The following is a 26,991-nucleotide window of genomic DNA, read 5'->3' as shown; positions in this document are numbered from 1 at the left end:
TAAAGTTTTTCCCATTTTTTTTTTCTGGTTCACCCTTTTTTCTAACTTGCTTGCATCAAACAACAGATGGAATCATCCCGTTCCGATAAGAGAATGTTTTTTTTTCCCCTGGTTAAAACATTACACATCCAGAATCCCATTTCATGAACAAAACAAAGGTAATCGTCAAAAGTGTAACTTTCACTTTTTCCGTGAACTTGACCTTTGACACAGATATCCTTCAGCTAAATCAGTTCTAAGTTAGATCATGATCGATATTTTGACCAACTTTTGTGACGATTAGTCAAGCGATGTGGATGCTAGATTGTATACAAACAAACATGACCTTGGCAGATATGAAAATACTTACATAGAGAGTTAGAAAAGAATAGAAAATCAGCCATTTTTAGAAAAGAAAAAGTTTAGAGGCAAACATTAGGTTGGGCTTACCTTTGGTGTAAAAGTAACAAACAGATCGCAAGTCATTCCAGCAGAGATCTGACCAGGTGGAAGAAATCTACAAAAAAACATTTTTGAAAAATGAGATTTTTAAACCACAATAAAGGAAATAATTATGAGAATGATGCTGCTGCTGATGAGGATGAAAGGTTTTAAAAACATAATGATACTAGATATTGTATGCGGTTTCCTAGATGAAAGGCTTGATAATGATAAGGATGATGATGAGAGCAATAATGATGCTGCCGCTGATGAGGATGAAAGGTTTTAAAAGGATAATGATACTAGATATTGTATGCTCTTTCCTAGATAAAAGGCTTCCTTTCGTGATTAGTGGTGATGATGATGATGATGATGATGATGATGAGAATGATAATGCTGCTGCTGATGAGAGCAATAATGATGATGCTAATGATGAGACTGATGATGATGAAATTTTATAAAAAGATAATGATACTAGATAGTGTTGACTTTTTTTTTACAAAAAAAGGCTTTCTTTTTAGCAGTTAGATGCATTGCAATTAAGCTGATGTTCAAAATATATGCGATTGTGACTAATTTATATCACAGCCATCGCGACACTATGTTTCTAATTTATCATTTTTTTTTTACATAGAGGTCACCACTTATCAAGGCCTGGAAGCCACTCGGTCGGGGATAAGGGTTATTGCGTGTACAGTAATCAATGGGATAGTATCATAGTAATCATTAGTATTGGAGATTTGCTAAAGTGTCTTACTTAAAGGGGCGGTTCATCAGGAATTTGTTTATGTTGGACTTGAAGATATCTAAGTTGTAGTCGGATGGGAAACAGGCAAACGGAAGAGAGTTCCACAGGCGTGCACTTCTAAGAAAGAAGCTTTGTTCATGGAATCTACGTTTTGATTTAGGCACAGTTAAAGAGTGGGGAAAATTATTGACAGTGGTTTCAGCTAGACGGGTGTTTTTCGTGAAAGATTGGCGAATTGTAGCTAAAACCATAAATAAGCTTTACACTTTAAACTTATTCAATTATTTGTGTATTCTGGATTAAGTGAAAAGATTAATACGAACATTTGTGACATTATTTTCTGAAACAATAGCAGGCACGCCCGACGTTTATGAATATCCAAACGAAAACCGTGCAATATTATTGTAAGCTGAATAAAAAATTAATAGATTCCTAGAAAAATGCCGACGGGGCTGTCCAGACACTTTTTGCAGGACAGAGTGTTTTTACTCAAGGGCGCTGACTTCTCCATCCCAATTTCCCAACCCTGGTGTCTAAGTTCTTGCAATGGGAAACAACTAAATAACCTTAGGGAAAGAAACAAAGAGTTAGCTAGAGATAGGTTACGCCGTTGTCGTTGTCGAGGTTGTGGTGGTGGTGAATGAGTGATTGTGTGTGATCTTATTGTAGGCTGTTTTCCAATTGTATGCCTAGACAGAGAGAGAATAAAGGTATTCACATGTACTAACATATATTTCCCAGGCTGGGTAATGGAAAACAGCAGTAAAAGAAATGCAAACCTTATTTGCAGACCATGGATGTAATTGGGTCCATTTCATTAATCATTCAGAAGCCTCCCATAACATTCTTCACCTTTTGACAGACAATCATTTAATATCGTTAACTCTTGTTCTCAAACGATTTTTGGCCTTAGTAAAACAACAACAACAAAAAAATCAACTTTACAACAAACTCAAGACAGCAGCAAATAGTTCATGTATTGCTCGATCACTATAGATCGTCTTAATAACGTTGTGCTTTATGAATATTAAAATTCATCTAATTCTCAGGTGGTTGACGGTGGCTTAAAGGTAACATTCTTTGCAAATAGAGTCAAGGTTGACTTTGTGGCGGGGTTTGAATAATTCGACCAGTGACAATCGTCACTTCCTGTACGGATGATTGCAAAAGTATGAAATACTAGTGTGCGTAGGTAAAAAATTGATTATTTAAGATTTCTAATCATTATATATATATATATATATATATATATATATATATATATATATATATATATATATATATATATAGTAAGTTATAAAATAAATAGATAGATAGATAGACAGATAGATTGACAGATAGATAACAGACTATTTTGAAATAGTTGATAATAAATTAATGTTTGGTGTTCATAATCTGTAATTTTATTGTCCTATTTTACTATGTATATGTAATAGTTTTATCAATCGTCACAGTAATCAATTAAAGTGAGTTAACAAAAAAAAGGGAGAATTACAAAAATCTTTTAAAAAAATATTATGTTCAGTAATTTTCAAAGGATGTCATTTAAATTAAACTAATGTATATTAACTATCAAGAAAGAAAGATATACACTGACGAGACATAATTCCTAAGGAGATGATGAAAAGTGACTTCTTTCTTTCTTTTTTCTTTCTTTTTTTTTTCTTGCTTTTATATTCAATGATTGTCTTGATATAAATATAACAAACCTTTCGCTTTGGCCTTTTATTTAGAGGGACTGACCCGATTTTCAACAAGTTGCTATCCATTTCTAAGTTGTAAAAAAATAAACAAGAACAAATTGATTTAATCTTTCTTTTCTTTTTATTTCCCTTTTGCTGACTCGAGTTATATGTGTATGGCCAGAGAGAGGAATAGGTTCTGTCAAGAAAAAAGAGGGGGTAAGGGTGAGGAGGAGGAAAGAGAAAAGATCAGTCACCGTCTTCATTGCCAGTGTCCACCAGTGCCTGCCACTGAATGACACTACCATACAATGGATGGCAGTTATTGAATATTGGAGACAAGCCATTTTATTTCAAAGTAGTTAATTATGGCTCAACAATGGTCATAATCGATAGTGACCAACAATGATCAAATGCAAGTAACCACCTGAAAACGCCACTGACCGCAAATGCTCCCCATTGAATACAGATAGTTTCATTTAAAACAGTCCAATGACAGTGAACGCAGCAAACATTTAAAAGCAGTCCAATGGAGGATAGCTGACAGTGAACGCAGCAAACAGACACTGACAGTTGGAAAGGTAACCAGTGTCTACCAGCAAACGTGAACAAACGCAAGCAACTACCTCCAAACAACACTAACCGCCAGTGAGCAGCCAGTGTCGAACAATTCCCGAAAGTTGAAAAGAGACGATTTCAGTTCACAGCAGTAAGATGGAGGTTGATACTGATTATAGCTGCCATTGCCTGTCAGTACCTATAAGCACACGAAAGTACCCACCAGTAATCTTCCCAAACCAATACTACTCGCCAGCAATTCTCAGTGCTGATAATGTCATTCAGCATTCTGCTAACTGCCACTACCAGACAATGCTTGACTGTGGAAGCAAGATGATTTCATTTGGAACACAGACGCCAGTACCCACTATTTTTCAGGGCTGACAATCGTAATTAATTTATTTGCAAGGAGGGAGGGGCTTCATCAAAGCTGTCTTGACTTCCAATGGGCAACGCCTATACACGGCCCTGCTAGTTATAGATAAATGCAAAAGTTCTTTTTTCTCTTGTTTGCAACAAACATATGAATGAAATTTTTATTATTATTATTATATTTTTTTTTTGCAAAACGATAGTGAGTCGGAAAAATCAGCTAGTATATATATAACATTAATAAAAAAAAAACACTAACCTAGATTTAAAACAGATCAAGAAGCTAAATACCCAGGCTAAATAGAGCACACACAAAGGATCAGGTCAACCAGAGGTCAAATAGGGCTTTGTCCGATAAATGCATTCTCATTGGCTGATAGGACGGGCGCGGTGGATACTAGAAAGCTGATTGGCTAACTAAAATTTCAATAGAAGATGCGCATATAAAAACGCCAAACAACCACAGAATTCGCGCATAAGCCTGAAGAATCCTAGAGTGGATGAAACGCGGAATATTCAGTGGAGCTTAATCGCCATATACATTTTATAACTTACTATATATATATATATATATATATATATTTGAATTATTTCGAGATTTTCAATTAGGATAACTGTTTTATAGCTTTGTCTGGCCATATACAATGCTTATGGGGGAGTGGTTAATCTGACTTTTAATCACTCACTCTGCTTTTCATTCATCATGCTTGTTTACTAGCAAGGTTCCTTGTGTCATACTAGTGCAATGCTGACAAGCCTGGTGTATTACTATGACGTATTATTATCATTGCGAAGCGTTATACAAAATTTACATTTGGCATACTCTAATTATATTTCCAATGCAAGAAAACTTTATTTTTCCTTTTGTATTAATTTTAACATTTACTTTATTGAAAATTTAGATTTCTGTTTCCTCACGAACTTAAAATCTTTTCAATTTGGCTTCTGGAATTTCAGGAATTCAGGAAATTAAACAAAAGTAAAAAAAAAAAAAAAAATGTTTCCCTAACTTTAGGAACAACGTGATACAAAATTTATTAACACTGGAAATGGAATAAAGATATTTTGAATGTTCTTATTGAGAACTTATATCCCTTTATTATTAAACACTAGCATTTTAGCCCGGCGTTGCCCGGGTGTTTGGAGGTGTATGTTGAGCATTAAAAAAAAAAAAAAGCGGTCAATTTTTTTAAACTTTGACCCCTATTATGACCCTTTAACATTTATTGTTTTGGGCTCAAATCAAGTAATTAAGTTAGATCCATGTCCAAGGAACCTATATCTAAAATTTCAAGTGTTTAGACCCAAAATCGGCGGAGGCGTTTGGTAGAGTTCTCAAATGTCAAATCGTTGAACTTTGACCCCTTAACAGCCAAATTTCTGGCCGAAAATGGATTACAAAGATTTTCCCAAATCTCAGTACCGTGTATATCAAATTTCGAGTTTGTAGACTAAAAATTGACAGAGTTATTGCGTAGGTAAATGTAGACACACACACACACACGTTCACTTATATATAGAGAGATTACTCCCTCCTTCACTAAACAACTCATGAATGAAATATTTGTTTATTTTTGTTTGTTTTACAGCACATCATCCCATTTTTTTTTAATGGAAATCGCTCCAGACAAGGTGTCAAGCCATTCAATGAAGGAGCAAAAAAGATTGAAAAATGATTATTGCAAAACCAGATATCTATTAGCCTTACTCTTGAAAAGACCAAGGCTTTGGGTAGGAGGAAAACAGTCAACAGGAAAAGAGTTCCACAATCTTGCAGTTCTTTCTGAAATAGGAAGCTGTATTACGATGAAGTTTTAAAAAACTGAATTGATGGAAACCATTAGTCAAACAAGTTAAAAAAAAAAAAAGGGAAACAGGGAATAGATCAATTAATTCTGAAGAACACATACCCTAATAGTATTTATAGAAAAGACCGAGACTAGTAATATCATGTCAGTGAGAAGGAAGTTGCAGAGAAGAAGAAAGGGTGCAGCCAATCGAATTACAGATACGTCTCTGCACCTTATTAAGAATCCTCAAATTGGACTGTGATTCACCAACTCAAATCTGGCATGGTACTGATAAATTTGTAGAAATAGAGATGTCAATTATTTCAAACATAAATTTAAAAGATACGTCCCTTATTGGTAATTATCAGGGCTAGGACAACAGAATATTCTTTTAATTGTTTTGATTCTCGAGTATATATCCATTGATTTTTTATATGTTTTTATATAGACTGATGTGATTCTCGGTTGATTAACTTTGTCAGATATATATACTCGAGTCAAAACAATGATAAGAATATTCTGTTGCCCTGGCCTTAGTAATTATATATATATATATATATATCTCTTATTAGAACTCCTTAGTGTATGTATGTAGGAGTGGCGACGACAAAGGAAGTGCTGAATGAGAATATTTGCTACTCCTTATTTAAGATTTGCCTGGGTGCTCGGGGTTGCCCGGGTGTTTGGAGGTGTGTGTTGAACAAAATAAAAAAAAAGCGATAGCAGGTAAGCAGGCTTGAACCTGTACCACAAAGGAGAAGAATGTGGAAAAAAAAAAAAGTGACGTCTTTGCCGTCGTGTCCATCGCCAAACCGGAAGTGGCGAAGGTTTAAATTAAGACTAGTCAATTGAAAAGAGGGGATGACTTTCGAAAATAAGCAACCCCTCCCTGTAGAAAAGTGCCCAGTTGAGAGTGAAGGAATTAATGTTTTTAACCAATTTTTTTATATTTGTCGTCGAGCTTCAAAACAATACCGATCTTGTGAAAATCTGTCGCCTCTGTTGAAATTTTCAGGCAGATATACAAACATACATACATAAATACATACATTTAAACAGACAGGTGAGATTTATATTATAGATTCACAAAAGCCAAATAGTCATCAACTACCAAAGCCCAAGAGAACTGCCTTGCAGACGTCAAAAAACTTCTGAACAAGATGAAGCACTCAGTCCAGGCTTGTATGTTCTGCTTTACTTTATTTATTTTTATGGAAATAGCTTCAGACAAGTCATGAAACCAATGTAAGTAAGAGGTTAACAAGAATGAAAAGAGATTATGGCAAAGATTGGCATTAGTCTTCAAAAGACCTAAGCTCTAGGTAGGAGAAAAACGGTCGGCAAGAAAAGAGTTTTACAATCCTGCAGTTCTTGAAAAGAAGCTATTAAAATAGGAAGTTGTATTACAATGTAGTATCAAAATAGCAAATTGATGGAGACCATTATATCAACGAGTCAAATGAGCTGGAATAAAAGAAGCAGGGAATAGATCATAGAATTCTGAAGAACACATACCATAATAGTATTTATAGAAAAGACTGAGACTAGCAACATTACGTCTGTGAGAGGTTGTGAAAAAGAGGAAAAGGTGGGGGATGTTTAATATAGAAGGACAGTGCTTTTATAATAATTCCTCCCACTCTTTATCTGTGCCTAAACCTAAACGTAGATTCCATGAACAAAGCTTCTTTCTCAGAACTGCACGCCTGTGGAATTGTCTTCCGTTTTCTCTACTTTCCGGCTGACAACAATATGGTTGTCTTAAAGTCTAACGTAAACAAGTTCCATATAAGTTAACAAATTTACCGAATTGATTACTATATTGTCCAATTTCTACTGTACACTGTTTAACCCTTATCCTCGAGTGGCCTCTTGGCCTTGATAATGTGTTGATGCCTGTGTAAAAAAAATTGAAAAAAATTGTTGACCACATGTTTCTATTAATGTTATAGCAGAGGAGAGGCGAAAATAGTAAATTTTTTTTACTTTTATTCAGCCCAAGTAAAGATTATCTGTAATTAGGGTCCAGAATTATAGGGGCTATTTTAAGTGGATAGTTGTACAGCGAAATGTTTTGTTCTGGTTACATTTCTGCATGTTGTACAGCTGGGAAAACACGGAGCAAGGAAGGAATTCCAAAGGCAGTGACGGACAGATGGGAGGGGTCGATGTGGGTGATGAACCAGGCATCTAAATGGGAGAGCACCCAATAATATTCAGGCTATATCCATTTCTCAATACTAGGAATTATACTTGAATGTTTATGGCAGACAATCAAGCAATTCACTCCGGGCATTCGCAGACCTACAAAAAATATTGCTTAAATGATTTCTTTATTAACTAATCAAATCGGTAGGTTAGGGTTAGGGTTAGGGTCAGGGTTAGGGTCAGGGTTAGGGTTGTGGTTAGGTACATTTTAAACATCACTAGACCTCTAAACATCACTGGGTTAAATTTCAAGTTTTTATGTTAAGTTTACTTTCAATACGATAAATAGACCCAAACGATACCCCCCCCCCCCCAAAAAAAATGTGATTGCATCCAAATGCACGCATTTCATGACTTGTTACTTACTCAATTTGAACAAAGTCCTGGAGGCTGGTCGACACACCAATCAGCTTGATGTAGTTCACCGTATAAGAAACATTGGTGATCACAATCTTTTGCTTGTATGTTTTACCAACATCGATATTCTGAAAAACAAAAACAAAAGATGAGAATTAAAGAATAATGATGTTGAAAGAGAAAGTATTAGTTGTCAAAATCATCATCGGTATTCAAATATATGTTCCATTAATGACGTTTGTGTGCGTTTAGGAATATATATATATATATATATATATATATATATATATATATATAGGTAATTACACAGAGAGTTCATCTGCATTACAACTCTTCAAGGAGACACACACCCACATACGTGATACAAACACATATACTTATATATACATATATCTATACACACATCTATACAAACACATTTCTTTATACATATATACACACGTAGATATGCACACACACACACACACATATATACACATATGGACTCACACATTTATATATATATACATACATACTCATTTATATATGTATACATACACATGTATACATTAGTATACTCATACATCTTCCTCTCTCTCTCTCTCTATATATATATATATATACACATTATATATATATTCACATATATGTACTCACACATCTATACATATATCTAAACATATACTTATACACACACACTCTCACATATCTCTCTCTATATATATATGTATATCAACATGTTTATGTATATATACACGCATCTATATATCAACATATTTATATATATATACACACATATCTATATATAAAAGCACACATCTATAAACCAACATATTTATATGTATACAGACACACACACATATATATATAGTCACATTTATGTATAAATATATATCTACCCAAATTTATATATATATATATATACCAACATACACATATGTTTACACACACACACACACATATATATACACAAGCACACATGTATATACATGTATATATATATATTCACACACACAAACACATACATATATATAAATAATTGTATGTATAGTTTTATGAAGATATAATAAAAAAATACAGTCAAATAAACGCAAACATAATTATCATCATATTCGGTTTAACATACGTGTTACATGCTCACATGTGTTTGATTAAATACAAATACATAAGGTCAGAAACACGTATAAACATATGCATATATGATGACAGTTACATACACACACATATGCATAATTATAAACGCACACATATATGAACAGGATTATGCATACATACATATATACACATATATAAATACACACAGCCCTGCACATAGATATATAGACACAGGTACATATATTCACATAAATATATAAACACACACATGTCTAAACAGAAATACATGCATATATGCACGCAAATATACACAGATATATTCATATAGATATATACACATACATACGGACATAAATGAACACACACACACACACATATATATATATATATATATATACACACACATAAATGCACATAGCTATGGTAGCTTCTTTCAGTCTTGACAGACTATGCATAATCATTTTAAGGGTGCCTGCGCATGGAGTTTTTGTGGCAAGGATTGCAATTTCTTCTGAATTGGCGTTATTAAATACCAGTAGCAAGTGGAGATTTAGGACGACTGGAAACAATGCCGAGATAAGCGGAGAGCACATACACATATATAGAATTCCCAAATGATCACCCATCTTGTAGTAGCCAGCCTCAACATTGCTTAATTTTGGAGATCTAATGAGAACCCGTGTGTTACCGTAATACGCCGTCCGTATATGAACGCATAAAAGCATATAGATATATTCATGTAAACAGATATATAAACACATACATGCATGCACATCTATAATATAAAGCTGAATGTGTGTGTGTGTGGTTACGAATAGGCTCCTAGATGGTTGACTATTTTAAAAAACTGATTACATATAATGATAGAAGATGTATCGAGACACAGGAATGTGTATGTTTAATCTGGCAGAACGGTGGTTCATTAAAATTGTGGGGTCTGTGTTCGCGCCTGGCCCAAAAAGTATGGAAATAAAAAATTTAAAAATAAAAAAAAAAACGTTTACAAGTGTTTTTGATATAGATGTACATAAGAATACTTTGATAAGTATGTTTTAACTTCAGTAGGGATGGTATAATAAAATTGTGGGGTCTGCGTTCGCGCCTGGCCTCCATAGAATGGAAATAGGCACAAACTTTAATAAAGACTTTTCATATCTATCTGCGTAAGTATATTTTGATAATTATGTTTCAGTTTGGAGAAATATGGTATAATAAAATTATGGGGTGTTCGTTCGCACCTGACCGCCATAGAATGGAAATATGTCACAAAGTTTAACAAGGTTTTTTAATATAGATCCATAGAATATTGTGATAAGTGTTTCACTGTGAACAGGTATGGTATAATAAATTATGGGGTTTATCTATTTTATTTTTACTTTCATCATATTTTGCTTTGGTTTTGATACCCCCAAATTCGAAGCTATCTCTTTGCAACCCTTCCTTTTTATAACCTATCATACTTTCATAAATCAGAGTCCATTTTCGGTAGGCTGTTTTTGGACCCAGTCAACGATGGGTATTTTTGCTAGTAGATATATAAATACACATAAATATAGATATATGTACATGCACATAAATGTATGCATGCATATAAAAGCACATACAAAAATGGACATAGACACACGTACATACATAGATGATGATGATGATGATGATGATGATTGCAACGTCTTGTCAGACGAGTGCCACTCCCTCAGACATTTAAAATCCATGAGCCCAAATGCCTGAGGAAGTATCTATACAAATATGATGTTACAGAGTCTTAGCTTTGTACGACAGCTAAGTCTCTCTCTCGGTTCAAAATGTTGAGATCCAGCAACAAGCAAGAGCAAGATAGCCAGCAACAAATTAAACTGCAGACCAGCTTAATGTGGGTAATGGTCTTCCGCGTTATGGTTTTTTAAATCAGAGATTTGCTTCTCCTAGAAAGGTTGCCTTCACCACGGCTTACGGGAGCCCTCTCCACCCACATACATAGATACACACATAAATACACACAGGTATACAGATGCACATAGATATACACACGCGAAAAAAACAAACAAAAAAATAACAAAAGAAAACGGTGTTGTTGCTCCAAGGTTGGTGGGATTTTCGCAGACTGATCAATTGGTTCATCTGTCAATGTAGCCAACATTTCTCGGCATCTTGCCAATTATTTCACACATCCCTTGAAATCACCCAACCAGGAAATAAAGAACATCATTTTCTATTCACATTCTTTTTGTTTTTGCTTTGTTTAATCTATTCGTTTGACAAAGCCATTTCGAAACTTAAGTGCCACGAACGATTTTTTTTCTTTCTTTTCCTCTTTTTTTTTTTTTTTTTTTGGAGGTGAGGTGAGGAAGAAAAGGAGGTCAACTCATACATGTGCGCATCACACTAGCAGCTCAGTTTCAGAATAATTACGTGCATACAGGATGAAACCATGTCGTACATATGTTAATATTTTATTTATCAAACTCTACGAAATGAAATCTATAGAAGTTTTTTTTTTTTAACATTCTGCCAGAGTTACCGTCTGATAAATCGACAATTTATTATATTTCGTAAAAGCATTCTTGCTGCAAAAAAACCAATGAAGGATTTAATCAAATTGTTACCTCTCTTCTCCACATATATGTCGATAGATAATCATAAGAATGGTATTCTTAAACACACAAACACGCACACACATACATATATATATATATATATATATATATATATATATATATATATATATATATATATTATAGAAATATGTGTGTGTGTGTGTGTGTGTGTCAAAAATGCTTTTATCGTTGAGCACTTTACAGTTGAAATAAAAGTCGGTCAATTTAGTTCGCATGGGCAGATCATCATATAGTGATTAAATCACTCTGACAGACGTTAAAAACATTTAAAAATAAATGCTTAAATTTCAAGAGTATTTCTCGTGATTAACGGTGGCCGGGTGGATTAGGTCCTTGCAAATGGAGTCAGAGATAGCTTCTGTTTCCGGGTTCGGATCTATCGACTGGTGTTAATCGTGGCACCCTGCACTGATGATTCCCAAAAGGATGAAACACTAGTGTCTGTAGATATTTAATAATTATTATAGTAAATAATTATATATTTTATAAAATTTTAAAACGTATTTCGAAATGTTTAAACGTTGTTCGATATGATTAAACGAAAGATTAAAATTTTTTTAAAAAACTTTGAACGTATTTTAGAAATTTTTAAACGTAATTCAATATAATAAAACGAAATTTTAAGTTTTTAACTTACCCATATAAATTGTAAGGTTTTTTATACATAAGAAAAATTAGATTTTTAAATTAATTTGTGTTCAAATTAAAATCGATTTATATAAGGGAAAATTTTTTTTCGAAATTAGATTTTAAAATTAAATAATTCAAAGTTTAAAGTTAATTAAATCATCATCATCCGATAAATAAACGCGGGGGGATTTAAGAAAACGAGATTTAAACGTGAACTCGCGAGGTATATAGATATTTCACACTTCCGGTTATAAAATAGACGAATATTGGCTGAAGAGAGCTTGATAAGGATACCTTAAACGGTCCTTATTATCGGGCTTGAAACCGACGGTACCAATACTGCCTTGACAGAGTTCAAAATAGACTTTGCAGCCTAGTGGAAGATGCCCTTCTCTCTTCCCTGCACCTTCTTTCCTACAGAAAATATCTTGTGAGCCTATCTTTACTTTATTGTTATTTTCATGGAAAGCGCTCGTCTGAGCTCCAATCTATGGTCTTCCTCTGGCCAAACTTTCATGAAAAACACTCGTCTAGCATAAACCGCTATCAATAATTTCCCATGCTCTTTATGTTTTTAATCATTTATAAATTATAGTAGACAGGCTCGCAATGTCTCTTCTGTGGGAAAGACGTTGCAGAGAAGAGAAAATGGCATCATCTTTCGTCCTTGTTAGTTCCTTACATTAAGTGGCTTCATGTCATGTATGGAGCATTTTCCATAAAAAAAGAAATTGTGCAGCAAAATGTTTATGTAAGGTTTAAATTTCTGCATGTTGGAAAGCTGAGGAAACAGTGAGCCGAGAGGGAATTCCAAAGGCAAGCGGTCTGAAGAAAGAAGCCACTTGAAATGATTATTTATAACTAGCAGGACCCGTTAAGTACAATAATGCATCAGAGAAGTATAGGTGCAATATCTTTCAACAAGAGCTGTTAATTTCAAGATACAAAATAATTATGTCCCTTTAATCATAGAAAAGTCTGTAGATACAATGTTGTTTCTCATTTGATATATACTAAAAATATAATTAAATAAACAAGTTTTTCTTTATTGCTTTTCTGTAGATCAATAATTAAACGAAACGTTTTGTAGTCGTTGTTTGTCATAACAAATAACACTCTACCTAAGAGTCCAACATTCAAACTCTTTGGCATAATATTCACAGCTAACATGAATTGGAACAAATAGAAGATACTGCCAACGCTGCTGCAAAGAAAATGGGCTCCTTCTACTGGGTTAGAAAACTTTTCTCATCTGCCGGTATCCTAAGCCATCATTCACTCATGAATGGAATTCTGTCGTCACATCCGGGCTGTTGCATCAACATAAATATGCCCAGTAAACTCATCAATCAGCTAAAAACTCATCCATTCAATGTGAAGATGCCGGAGGGCTTTTTGCTCTAATAGTTTATTTCCTCAAACTGCTAGTCTTTTGAATCCCTTCTCTGCTTCTTGTTTTCCTGAGTGTACCAACATGCAGAAATTAAAATGTAACGTGAACAAACATCCTGCTACACAATTCTCACTTAGGATACTTCCAGCCATAAACCTGTCCCCTAATTCACATTAACCCCTACCCCTTACATTTTTGTGGCAATATTTCTTGTTTTGGATAAATGAAAGTAAATAAAAAAAGATAAGATGGCCATATTGATAAATTTAAAAAAAAAAACAACTTTATGTAGAAATTAATATTACAATTCTTGAATATTTCAAATAAACTGATTTTTTTTTCTTGCACTGCGAGAATTTGTGAAAACCTAAAGATATCAACGATTCTGTTTTTTTTTTTTGTTTTTTTTTTTGTTTAATTGTTTAATTTTATATGAAGAAACCTTAGAGATTGATTACAATGGTAGGAAAATATCGTTAAAAATTAATTTTGAATACGAAGACAAAAAAGTTGTTTGTTTAACAAAAGCGCTTTGTATATTTTACAAGATTCTAAATATTCAAATCTTTTCTCAGAAAATCGAATTTTTTAAAAATTAAAAAAAAAATGCCATAGCTGTGAAGATGATGTCAAACAATACTGCAGAAAGAGAAAGAAACAATCGATTCTTAGTGTACTTGTTTTTTTTTTTTTTGTTTTTTTTATGACAATCATAGCGATATTTGTTGAAAATCAATTTCAACGCAATCGAAGGTGAAGGAGACAATGATTGTCATCTCTTGTGCACCTCTTAAGTTGGCTTTGGATTTCAACAGAACAATCACGAATTAAAACTAGTAAATTTGTTTGCAATTTTTATATTGCTAAAATTAGGAGGATTCTTTGTTGTTGTTGTTGTTGTTGTTACGTTTCTAAAGTTTGGAAATAAGGTTTGATTATTTGCATTATTTGTATTCTTCAGACTACTGTTCTCATGTAACGTTACCCAACACGTTGTATGCTCAGTCCCAAAGTAGACAAAGAGTAGAAAAATAACTTCAACATGTTCTTTTTGTTCTACAACAATATTTACTTCCTCATTCTCCCGCCACGTGTGACTTCTTATGATGGCTGTGACGTCTCTCATTTAATTGTTTACTTCAACATGCTTTCTTCTTTTTATAGTCTTCCTTTTCCTTCCCGTGAGATCATTTGCATATAACCGTCCACGCTATGTTACACTCATCTTGAACATTATTATTCGCAGTGTTTTAGTCGATGTAATCTCCGACCTTCTTCAAGTGTATTCTACTCAGGTTTATCTTGCTGACCTTTGGAATCAGCATGGAATTTCGAATATAATCCTTTATTTAATCCATGGGGGCAGCATACTTTCGTTTCGTCAGCCATGACCGAGTAGAAGCCGTAAGTAATTTGCATTCGTATTTTGAGTGTCGCCCACACTGAAGATTGAACCTTCAACCTCCAGAACTTTAACTTTTACAACTTAATTTTATCAAGTACTCTATCCATTACACCCCGGTTCCTTGTTTTTTAGTTTTTAGATATCAAAATATCACTCGCTCTATTTAGGAATATCACTTGATTTTTTTTATGCGTTCAATTTAGTAATAGAAGAAACTACTCACAAAAGCGGAAGCACACCTGTTTGGCATGTTAGATGTGTGTATTGTGGAAAGAAAAAGAGATAAAGAACTTGTGTTTGTAGTTGGATTCTTTTTATATGTGGCATTCATTTGCATGTGAGGAAGATAGCTGTTTTAGAAAGGATTAATTGAGAGGGGACGAGCAGTTGAGTGTCTGACAGCTTTTTTTTTTTTTTAATTTTTTTTTATTACATTTTCACCCCAAACAAGGCAAATTGCCACTTTGGTGTAGGGGGCTACTATCAGGGGCAACAACTACTGGGATACTATGTAGGGATTTGGGCAGCAAGGTGTCGGTTCACGTTACACGAACTTCTGCACGTCAGTACTGTTGGGGAAGCAGGGACCTGGAATGGAATTCCAGAGTCTAGCGGTTCTGGGGAAGAAACTATTGGAGTAAAAAGCTCTTTTACATCTAGGGATCTCTACAGTCTGGGGGTGGGATTTAGCAGCCTGTCGGGTTTGTCGAGGGTGCTTACGTCGTGGGGGCACAAGTGATTGCAGTTCGTCAGAGCATTCACCACTAAAATACTTGTAGAAAAGGCAGAGGGATGCAACATTTCGTCGATGGGACAGAGGCTGAAGCTTAGATGCCAGTTCAGGGCCTATCAGGTTTGCGACTCTCTTTTGAACCTTGTCAAGGAGCGAGAGACTAGTAGCAGATGCACCAGCCCAGATGTGGCAGCAATACTCCATACATGGGCGAATGGTGGCCTTATAGAGGTACAGGATACTTTCGGGTGTTAGTAGTTTTCTAGCACGGTAGAGAGAGCCCACCTTTCTTGCAGCGGCCCTGGCAATGCCTTCAATGTAATTGTTCCAACTCATGTTTCCTGTGAACGTTAGGCCAAGGAGTTTGAAAGATGGACTCTCAGATAAAGAGTCGTTGGCCATTGCTATGGGTGGTAGATAGGGTTTCTTGTAATTATTGAATGAAACTAGTTTAGTCTTGGCAGCATTGAACGCGACCAACCACTTTTGTCCTCATTCCACTACAGATTGGAGGTCTTCCTCTAGTGTTTCTGCCATTTCTTTAGAAATGTGTTCATTCGTCTTCCTGTCGTGCCTGCCATAGAGTGTAGTGTCATCAGCATATATACCCATCTCAGAGGCAATGTTGTCGGGGAGGTAATTTATGAATATCAGGAACAATAGAGGTCCAAGGATAGAACCCTGGGGCACCCCCGCATGTATATCATATTGTTTAGATGTACGACCATCAAGGACAACCTGGATTTTTCTCTTATCTAAGAAGGATTTAATTATGTTAAGTATTCTACCAGTGATACCGTATGATCTGATTTTACTGAGGAGACCCTCATGCCATACCCTGTCAAAAGCCTTAGATATATCTAGAGCTACCGCTCTGCCCTCCCCCGCTTTGTCCAGTGAATGGTATATACGTTCAGAGATCACAGTTAGGATGTCTGCTGTGGAACGGGCTTGTCTAAATCCATATTGTTTGTCAGTCAGTAGTTTAGCATCTGTAAGATGATGGACTAGAGCATGGTTAATTATGGTCTCAAATATTTTGGCAAAAAGTGGGAGGAGGCTAATGGGGCGATAATTAAATGGGTCTGTCCTTTCGCCAGAATTCTTGAATACTGGTACAACAGAAGCAGTTTTCCAACAGCCCGGAAAGCAAGCTTCATTAAGGCATTTGTTGTAGAGTTTGGAGAGAACTGGAGCTACTTCGGCTGAGCACTTTTTTAATAGCACAGCTGGGATAAGATCGGGTCCACATGCTTTTGAGGTGTCAAGGTTTTTTATGATAGCATGCACCTAAGCAGGGGTGGTTTTCAGATCGTCTAGTGTGGCGTCTGTCCGCATAGGAAAGTCAGGTAGGGGGTGGTTGGAAGGGTCCAGTGTGGAGTTTGAGGCAAACCGACTGGCAAGCATGTTAGCCTTGTCGGTTGCTGAGGAGACAACCTCGTGATTGTTAGTTAGTGGGGGAATTGTTGATTGCCCATTATTTACTACACTGTTGTAGATTTTCCAGAAGTCTCGAGTTCCTAGTTTTTGTGCTTCGATGCGCTTTTTAGTGGTTTCCGTAAATTCTCTCTTAGCTGTCGCTATTTCTTTCTTAACGTTATTTCTAGCTTCTATATACTTCAGTCTGTTTGAACTGGATTGATGTCGGTTAAACCTACGGTATGCATGCTGCTTTTGAGCAATGGCAGTTGCACAAGTCGACGTAAATCATTGGGGAGAGTGGGGCTTACTATAAAATTTCCGCGTGGGAACATGCGCTTCGATTGCAGTTTTGAACCAGTCAGTGGTCTCGTTTGCACATTGTTCAGCAGGGAGAGAGAAAATATTTTTCCATGGAGCATCTCTAATTAGTTCCCTGATGGCTTCCCAGTCAGCCTTATTATAATATCTCGTTGTTTTGAGCACTGGCTCTTCAGTTTTGGGTCTAGAGTTTAGGGCGATTTCAACCATTATCACTGCATGATCAGCGTTCCCGAGTGGGCTGTGGGCCTTCGTTATGCAGTCATCGGGAACTGTGGTCAAAAACAGATCTAGAAGTGATGCGTGTTGTTCTTCCTGGTCAGGGAAACGGGTTGGAAACGTAACAATTTGTGATAGGGAGTGAGATATAGCGAAGCTATGGGTTGTGCTGCCCGCTGCATCTGTGTGAGTAGAGAATCCAAGCCAGTTTTTGTGGTGGACATTAAAGTCACCAAATACATGTATTTGTGCGCTAGTGTCGAGGGACAGTGCCGTGTCTATGCTGTCAGATACTTTGTTTATTATGGAGCAGTCCTGAGTCGAGGGAGAGCGGTAGAGAAAATAATAGTAGCTAATATTGTGTTGCATGTTTAGTCTAAAGCACATAAAGGCTTGATCATCTGTTTCTAGGTTTGTTTCTCTAGTCAAGGGAAGGGTATTACGAATGTAAACTCCAAGTCCGTGCATATGTCTGTCAGAGTCCTTACAGCAGAGTGGGATGTTAAAGTAGTTAGAGGGAATGGAGGAGTGTAGGTTAGTCTCACTTAGTGCTAAGATATCCGGGGTATTTGTTAAGAGAAATGCTTCAACATCAGACAAGTTAGTTCTAGCTGAAAGAAAACATATGAGCTAAGATTTGTTCATGTGAATTGTGGTGTTGGTGAAAAGGAGTTCTGTCAGTTTTCCCTTAGAGTTTACAAATTTCTATCCAATTGCACTTTAAAGAATCAATGCTCTTTTTTTAGGGCTGCTATCTGTAATTGTTTGGTAGGGGATCGTATTTGAACCTTGAATACCATTTTTTTCTTCCTTTCCGATTTTTTCTTTTTATATATAGAGTAAGCAAAACAATGAAGAATAATTTTGTTCTCTTCTATGGTTAAAACAATCAAATGTTAAATTCGACACACTGCTGCCAAAAAACTCACTACTCCAAATCTCAATGCTCTACTGTCAAAACTCAACTCTAGAACACAATGCACTGTTGACAAGCACATCCAAAGTCAGCCCAGTTGCTGGAAAATCAGGCTTTTTATACCCAACCGGAAGCATCTCATTTTCATGTTAAGTGACAGAATCGCAAGCATATAAACATAAAAGGCAGCCATTTTTTTCCTGTTTTTTCTTCATTCTTTTTGTCTACACAGAACTTTATAGTCTGCGCACAAGCAGGTTTGTACTATTTTTTAAAGTGTTTAATTACAGAAGAAAAACTTATTTTGCCTTTGGTAGCATTTCAGACCACATCTTCACTTAACGAAATTATAGTTTCTTTTTCTTTAAGTTTTTGTTTTGTTTTGCTGTATTCGAGGACTAGTATTACATTAGTTCTTAGATATCAATCCACCATCAATCTCTCTTACGGCTAACCCTTAATTTCTTTGCGTTACATTAATATTTACCATCTTCTTTAAAGAATTACATTTCCTCCTTTTTTCGACTCTTGAATGCCATGGTTGTGTTTTTCCCCCACTTTTGAGACCATAAGCAACAGACGTAGTGGACAATAATGACGTTTTACTCAAAAGACCATTTAACTGAATCAGTTTCTTTTTTCAGTCGTAGTACATATTACGAACTGGATTTCTGTAAATGTCCACTCAGGTCTGGCCAGCACCTGACGTAAACTGCCGGAATTTGCAGAACAAATCTTAAAAACGCTAAGAAACAAAAACCATTCATCGGATACGAATTACAATTAAAAAAAAAAAAATGGTGAAGCAATAAAACAAAATATAACAACAACATACTCTAAGTTTTACAAATATGCTTGCCATCTTAAAGGTTAATTCCGTTTGTTGACGCATTCTGATTGGCTGATCAACTTGACCAGCGCTCAGCATATTCTGGCAATTTGCGTAAGTTTCCAGTCCAGCCCTACTTGATATTTATGAGTTTTCGGTTCGCAATAACCACTACCATCTCTTTTTCCTGTGAATTTTTCTAGGTTTTTTGCTGATTCAAAAAAGCAAATTGTGTTAGCCTGATGAAGTTTTCAGCTCTGTGTTATTATAGCATCACTAGGAGAATGTGTATCCGCGTATTTTTCATACAGACTAGGAGACGTTTTTTATTCTGGGAAATGTTCTGTCAGTTTCTATTATTTGAATACTACTAGTTGCTAGGTCATAAAATATGCATAAATATTATATTAATGCTGATTTTTTATTTATTATAAACAAAAATACTGTCAATATTAAATGCAGCATCAAATTCCTTCAAAACACAACATGAAGATTCTCAGTCAATATATTCAACGAATATTTCACCTACAGACTTAAAATTTGGTATATAGGTATTCAGACATATGGAAAAAATTTAATCAGTTTTCATCTGGTAAAAAAGGGTTGCTAAGGGGTCAAAAATGAAAAATTGATATTTGGGGATCACCGGATTTTTATCTGTTTGTCACTTATTTCACGGCCGCATGCATGAATCGTTCAGATGACAGTTTCCTTATGCTAAGAATAAGTAGGTTGGAAAACATATTTTAAAGATCGTAGCAAGCTGACCTAATGGTTATCATACTTGAATCACTGTCTTTAGGTTTTGGTTTGGATTTCATCTTGAGTATTTTTTTTTTTTTTTACTTACAAAAAGTGAACTGTTAAGTAAAAGCAGAACACTCGCCTGCACAGGTCTCAGTTTCTTTCTGTTTTTTTTTTTTTACTTCATTTTTTTTTAAAGGAATTTAACGTTACGTTTAATACCGGGCAACGCCGGGTATATCTGCTAGTTCGCTAATAAAATTCAGTTGTGACACTCTTTTGAAAGTTGAATACACAATCCTTAGTTCGTGCGATATTAAGAATATAATTGTGAATAAGTTAGAACTTTTTTTCAGTCATGGCTGACGGAACAAGAACATGATACTCCTGTAGATTCAGTAAAGCTTTCTATTCAAAATTCTGTGAAGAGTCCAGAGTTTAATAGAAAGATTCCAGAGTTAGGCAAGATAAATCTGAAGAAGGCCGAACGTTGCATCGGCTGAAACGTAAAAATAACACTCAAGATAACTTCAGTAGTTCAAATAATGTAAAAATAATTTGTAGCGCTTTAAAATTTGAAAGCGTTTAAGTTGTTTTGGTCAATCGTCATTTAATTAAAAACTTGAAAGTTTTGAAAAAAAAAAAAAATTAACAAATAAAGATTAAAACATTACCTTACATTATTTAGTAATTGTTGTGTTAATTAATAAAGTAATGATCAAATGATACTGTTATAATTAAATTTAATTTGCAAACACCTTTTTTTTCAAGTTTTAAAAGTAGAAAACTAAATCAAGGACGAGTACTTATAGTTTCAATTTGACTTTTCATTTATTGTTGGAGTCATTGAATCTACGGTAAGAAGTAGATTGCAAATCAGCGCTAATTATGCACATATCTTGAGAATGAATTGGAAGCTGACTCATCAAGAGAATTGCTCAAGTGTTATAATTTGAGGACATGGCCAAGATTCATTCTCTCTCAGCTCTTATTATTATCTGTATATTAATACGATAGCGTGCGTGTTATTTTCTGTGTCACGCTTACATCCGGGTCGTTTAATTGTTATGTACTTCTATTTCTTGTCATAAACAATTTTACCAAGAATTCTTCATAAGTTTTGGTTTCGGTTTCGATTATAGCTGATGGCACTGACGTCATCTATTTTTTTAATAAATAATTTTATCAAGAATTCTTCATAAGTTTTGGTTTCGATTTCGATTATGGCTGAAGGAACTCAAGTTTTTATATATATATATATATATATATATATATATATATATATATATATATATATATATATATATATTACATTTTTTCATAAGTTTTTATTCCAGTTTCGATTCAAGCAAATGCATCCAAGTCATATGGATATATATTTTTTTATTTTTGAAATCACAACTTTATAACATATAAAAATAGATAAAACATTAACTCTTTAATGATATATACAACATTTGCAAGAATTAAAATATATTTAAGCATACTTTACGACCGGGCTTTGCCGGGCGTTCGTGCTAGCTTAGATAAATACTTTTGAAGTTTTAACGAAAAAGCTACAATAATATCAGAGCATTTCCATTTACACAGAACATCTAGAGATTGACAATATCAATATATTACAGATGAATGAGTCCTTTGTGGAATTTCCACAGGTCCCGTTAGTTTTTTAAGTTTTGGTTTCGGTTTTGACTATAGCTGATGCACTTAAGTTATATGGATATATTTTTGAAATCGCAACTTTATAACATATAAAAATCGATAGAACATTAACTCTATAAGTAATATATACGAAATCTGCAAGAATTAAAATATCATATTTAAGCATACTTTACAACCGAGCTGCACCAGGCGTCCCTACTAGCTTAGATAAATACTTTTGCAGTTTTAACAAAAGAGCTACAATAATATCAGAGCATCTCCATTTACACTGAACATCTACAGAATGCCAACATCAATATATTACATATGAAGGAGTCCAGTATGGAAATTATTATACTAACATATGCGACATAATCACGTTGACACCACCAGTTATCATCAAATCATCAGAATTTAAGCAATGTTGAGTCTGACCAATACCAGATGGGTGACCAGTTGGGAATATTAGGCGCTATATAGGGTGGCAGGATGGAAGCACTTCTATAATTAGGAGCAGTAAGGCACCTCCTTCCCTCCACTATCTATTGGGAGACCATTGAGCAAAGTTAAGTACCCATTTAACCCTTTCATCAGGGTATGTGAAGTCACATCAGGCAGATGATGGATGAACTCTTGACCAGCCTAATGGTTTCTTCTTGAATCGTTCAACTCTTCATTGTGTTAGACAAATGATACTGATCGAGGTACAATCGCTAAGACTACTCGCTCTGAATCAGCAATGCTCTTATAGCAAGTAATTGCAACCTAATTGCAACATAGGAACTATACTGCAAAGAACATCATAGGAAAACGGTTTGAATGCGAAGGGGGTTGGTGAGCCATGATCCTCGATGCCTGCAACAGAACTGATACTTGAAGGAGAAGATTATACTAGCGGAACCTGTGGAAATTCCACAGTTGTATCGTTCATTTGTTATATATTGTTGTGGACAAGTATGTGTCCAGAAAAAAAAAAGACAAAACTTAGTATATAGTGGAAACGAAATCTTTCAAACTCTTCAGCCTAATATTTACAGGCAACATGAATTGGAACAAATACATTGAGGACATTGCAAAGAAGGTAGGCTCCCTCTATCATGCTAGAAAATTATCCATATCAGAAAGCATCCTATATCTTTACAAACCACGATTTGCCCATGCATTGAGTATTGTTGTCACATCTGGGCTGGTACATCTACCACTAGTCTCTTACTCTTAGGACCCCCCCCCAAAAAAAAAAAGAGTCTCAAAGTCTGATAGGTTCTGCACTATCGGCCAGGCTTCACCCTCTGTACTATTGTTGCAATGTTGCATACCTGTGCCTATTTTACAATGAAATATGCTATGATGAACTCATAGCACTTCAATGTACATACTCATGACTAACACAACAAGCAGCAAAATCCCACCTCTACATTGTTGAGGTCTCTAGATGATGTAAAGCCTTCTACACTAATAATTTCTTTCCTCAAGCTGCTAGACTTTGGAATTTCCTCTCTGTTTCCTGTTTCCCTGACTGTACTAACCTGTAGAAGTTTAAATGTAATGTGAACAAACATCTCGTTGCTCAACTCCGACAGTTCTCTGTTAGACAAAATCCCAAAAGTAGCCCCTTATGTTACAAGTGGCAGTATGCCTTGTTTTGGGTGAAAAAGAGTAAAACAAAAAATCTAATACAACAAATAAAGTGTATGGTTATAAGTCAGTCCGACTGACAAGTGTGCATAATGTCGAGAGGCATATTCTTGTGGAAGAGTTTATTGGTATCCATAAGATGGGTACCACAACTTATATTGTTGCCATGCTTATGGAGGTCCATCTCCAAAACTCTTTTAAAAGTTTGTAAAATATTTCTAACGGATGTCCGACGGATCCAGGTCCCACAATATTATCATATCACCTTTGTTGAAACTGAAACGCATACTTATATGTAAATACTCTTGTTAATGTGGTTTCAGAATATATCTAGTTAGAGCCTCTTGTAAGACTTTCATTTAATGGACGTTTAACATGAACACAGACCTCATTATACAATTTTGGAACAGAATGGATACTGAAAGCCAGGAAAGTTGATTTTAGTTTGAGTTTTATGCTTAATACAACAGTCACATCATTATCTTTATTTATTTTTATTGGTTTTTCACCCCAAACAAGGCACAGTGTCACTTGGATGTAAACGTCTACTATTTTGGATAAAGTTTGCAGGGATACTATATGGGGAGTTGAGCAGGTAGATGTTTGTTCACATTACACTTAAATGAATCAAGTAAAGATTAGATACCCCGTAACAGATGACAAAAATAAGCGAACAATTCAAGGGGCACCGTTTATTCGACCTTGACATTGCCGTTAGGTGTTTCTAAACTTGTAAACAGGTCAAATAGCAGACATATTCGAATGTTCACGAGCAAGATTTTTCAAAAATATATTTACAAAACTTTTAAAGATTTAAAAGTAAAAATAAATATTTACAAAACATTTTCTTTAATATTAAATATTTTTAAAAAATCTTGCTCGCGAACATTCGAATATGTCTGCTATTTGACCTGTTTACAAGTTTAGAAACACCTAACGGCAATGTCAAGGTCGAACAAACGATGCCTCTTGAATTGTTCGCTTATTTTTGTCGTCTGCTACGGGGTATCTAATCTTTACTTGATCCACTTAAACTTCTGCATGTGAGTACAGTCAGGGAAATAGAGACCTAAATCTAGCAATTTGAGAGGAAAAAAAAAAACTATTTCAGTAGAAGGCTTTACAGCATTTAGGGATCTTTACAGTGTAGGGGTGGTATTTTGCTGTCAGCTTAGTCAGGGGTATTTATGTAGAGGGAGCACAAGGGCTTGGAGTTTGTCAGAGTTCTTTCAATTAAAGTACCCGTAAAACAGGCACAGTGGTGCAATATTTCATCATATAAAATTTAAGATATAAGATAAAATTAAAAAAATTTTTTTTTTTTCATTTCACCTTCAGCAAAACCATCTTTTAAATGAGGTTGTGGTAATGGTGTAGGGAAAAGACAGATACATAAACAGTCTTGGTTAGCATGAGCTTAAAACCATTTTAGTATGAAGCGAGCTTGATTATGCAAACTGGGACGCTGTTGGGAATCCAAAATGGCTGAATAAAAGGAGACGGATGTTTTTGCTTGGGAGTTGGTTTGATTTTGAATATCACGTCGTTCCCATGTGTCTTGGACTGTTGCTGTTTATCTTTGCTGTTGGTGAAAAGAAGAAAGTAGTATTGCTACTGCCACCGATACTGAGATCGAATGTTTTCATCATGAGTGAAAAGACGAAAATAATCTGTGTATTCTTTCGACTAAATAATTTATGTGACTAAAACAGTAATTAACTACCGAAATATATCTTTCACGGGTGGCGGGTGATAACGTATGCACGAACATGAAATTGGCGTATTATTATATAGATTATACTTATTTATATGAACCAGTATCTTAACTGCTGCCTATAATTTTAAATTCAATATTTCTTCATTTTATAATGGCTGCTCGAAGTGTTGTTACTTAGCTTTAATTAAAAGATATATGTGATCTTGTTGTTGCTGCTGCTGCTGCTGCAGAGGCAAATCTATTAAGCAGAACTACACCAGGATTTAGCATGAACAAACTTTAAGATGGGGGTAAGAGGCGAATATCTAATAGAATGGTGAGTAACATCTATATTATATTTTTCTTAGTCTGTCTCTCTATCTGTCCATTTCCACTTTTCCTCAGAAACTACTCGTCCGATCTCACTGAAATTTTGCATGGGTATTTGTTATGATAACATGCAGTGAACTAAGTATCATGGTATCCATTCGATGCACAGTTAGGGATTAATATAGATTAGTCATCACAATGCCACATTTAATCTTAGAAGTTTTCTTAGAAACTATTAAGCCGATCTGATTTAAATTTTGTATGGATGCTATGATACAGTGTAGCAAACTAAGTATTATGGTATCCATTCGATGCACAATTTGGGATTAGTTACCACAATACCACATTTACACTAGAAGTCTGACATAAATCACTCATTCTAAGTCAATGGGTTATAAGTTTTATCCATTTTTGAATGGATGAAAAAGTCATGATAATCATGTACAGGTTATAAAACTATTGGTGAAAATTGCATTAAATTTGTAATATATAGGTGGTTGACCACATCAGGATAGGAATGCAGAGTCTCTTAACTGTATCCTCAGTAATTACTGCCTTCCATAGTTGTTGTCGTCTCACCACGTTTTGCCCAACTAATCCTCTGGCCGGCTTTGGGTAGGTTTGAAACTGCTATCTTCAGACAATGCTCACCTGGAACCGTCGAGATTCAATGCCTTTATCCACTGAGCCACAGGTCCTGAAACCAACCAGAGGATTATTTGGGCCAAACATGGTGAGACGACAACTATGGAAGGCAGTAATTAATGAGGATACAGTTTAGAAACTCAGCATTCCTATCCCATCGCAGTAAACAACCTGATGAAGGCTAGAGGAATAGTTGGTCGAAACGTTGTGAAACAAAAACTAGAAAGATAAGGATAAATATCCACAAATAAATGAATAAAATATACAAATAAATAAATGAATAAATAAAATATACAAATAAATAGATAAATAAATAAAATATACAAATAACTAAATAAAATATACAAATAAATAAATAAATAAATAAAATATACAAATAAATAAAATATACAAATAAATAAATAAATAAATAAAATATATAAATAAATAAATAAAATATACAAATAAATGAAATATACAAATAAATAAATAAAATATACAAATAAATAAATAAATAAATAAAATACACAAATAAATAAATAAGTAAAATATACAAATAAATAAAATATACAAATAAATAAATAAAATATACAAATAAATAAATAAAATATACAAATAAATAAATAAAATAT

At 34.6% G+C, this 26,991-nt stretch overlaps 1 protein-coding gene across 3 annotated transcripts in view; it reads right to left on the bottom strand.

Annotated features, from left to right (window-relative positions):
* Positions 1–26,991, bottom strand: part of LOC145261207 (cilia- and flagella-associated protein 74-like) — a 2,330,915-nt gene that overhangs the window by 2,118,235 nt on the left and 185,689 nt on the right. For all 3 annotated transcript variants that reach the window (XM_080119545.1, XM_080119548.1, XM_080119547.1), the window contains exons 15-16: positions 8,145–8,263; positions 430–496 (exon numbers count right to left, since the gene is read on the bottom strand). In XM_080119545.1, coding sequence (XP_079975671.1) covers positions 430–496; positions 8,145–8,263 — 186 coding nt within the window. The remainder of the gene's footprint in view (positions 1–429; positions 497–8,144; positions 8,264–26,991) is intronic.

This window comes from Euprymna scolopes, chromosome 37 (assembly GCF_053919585.1).
Source record: "Euprymna scolopes isolate OS-2025 chromosome 37, ASM5391958v1, whole genome shotgun sequence".
Taxonomy (NCBI): Eukaryota; Metazoa; Mollusca; class Cephalopoda; order Sepiida; family Sepiolidae; genus Euprymna; species Euprymna scolopes.
Note: the sequence above shows the minus strand (reverse complement) of the source record. Positions and strands in the feature narration are given on the sequence as shown.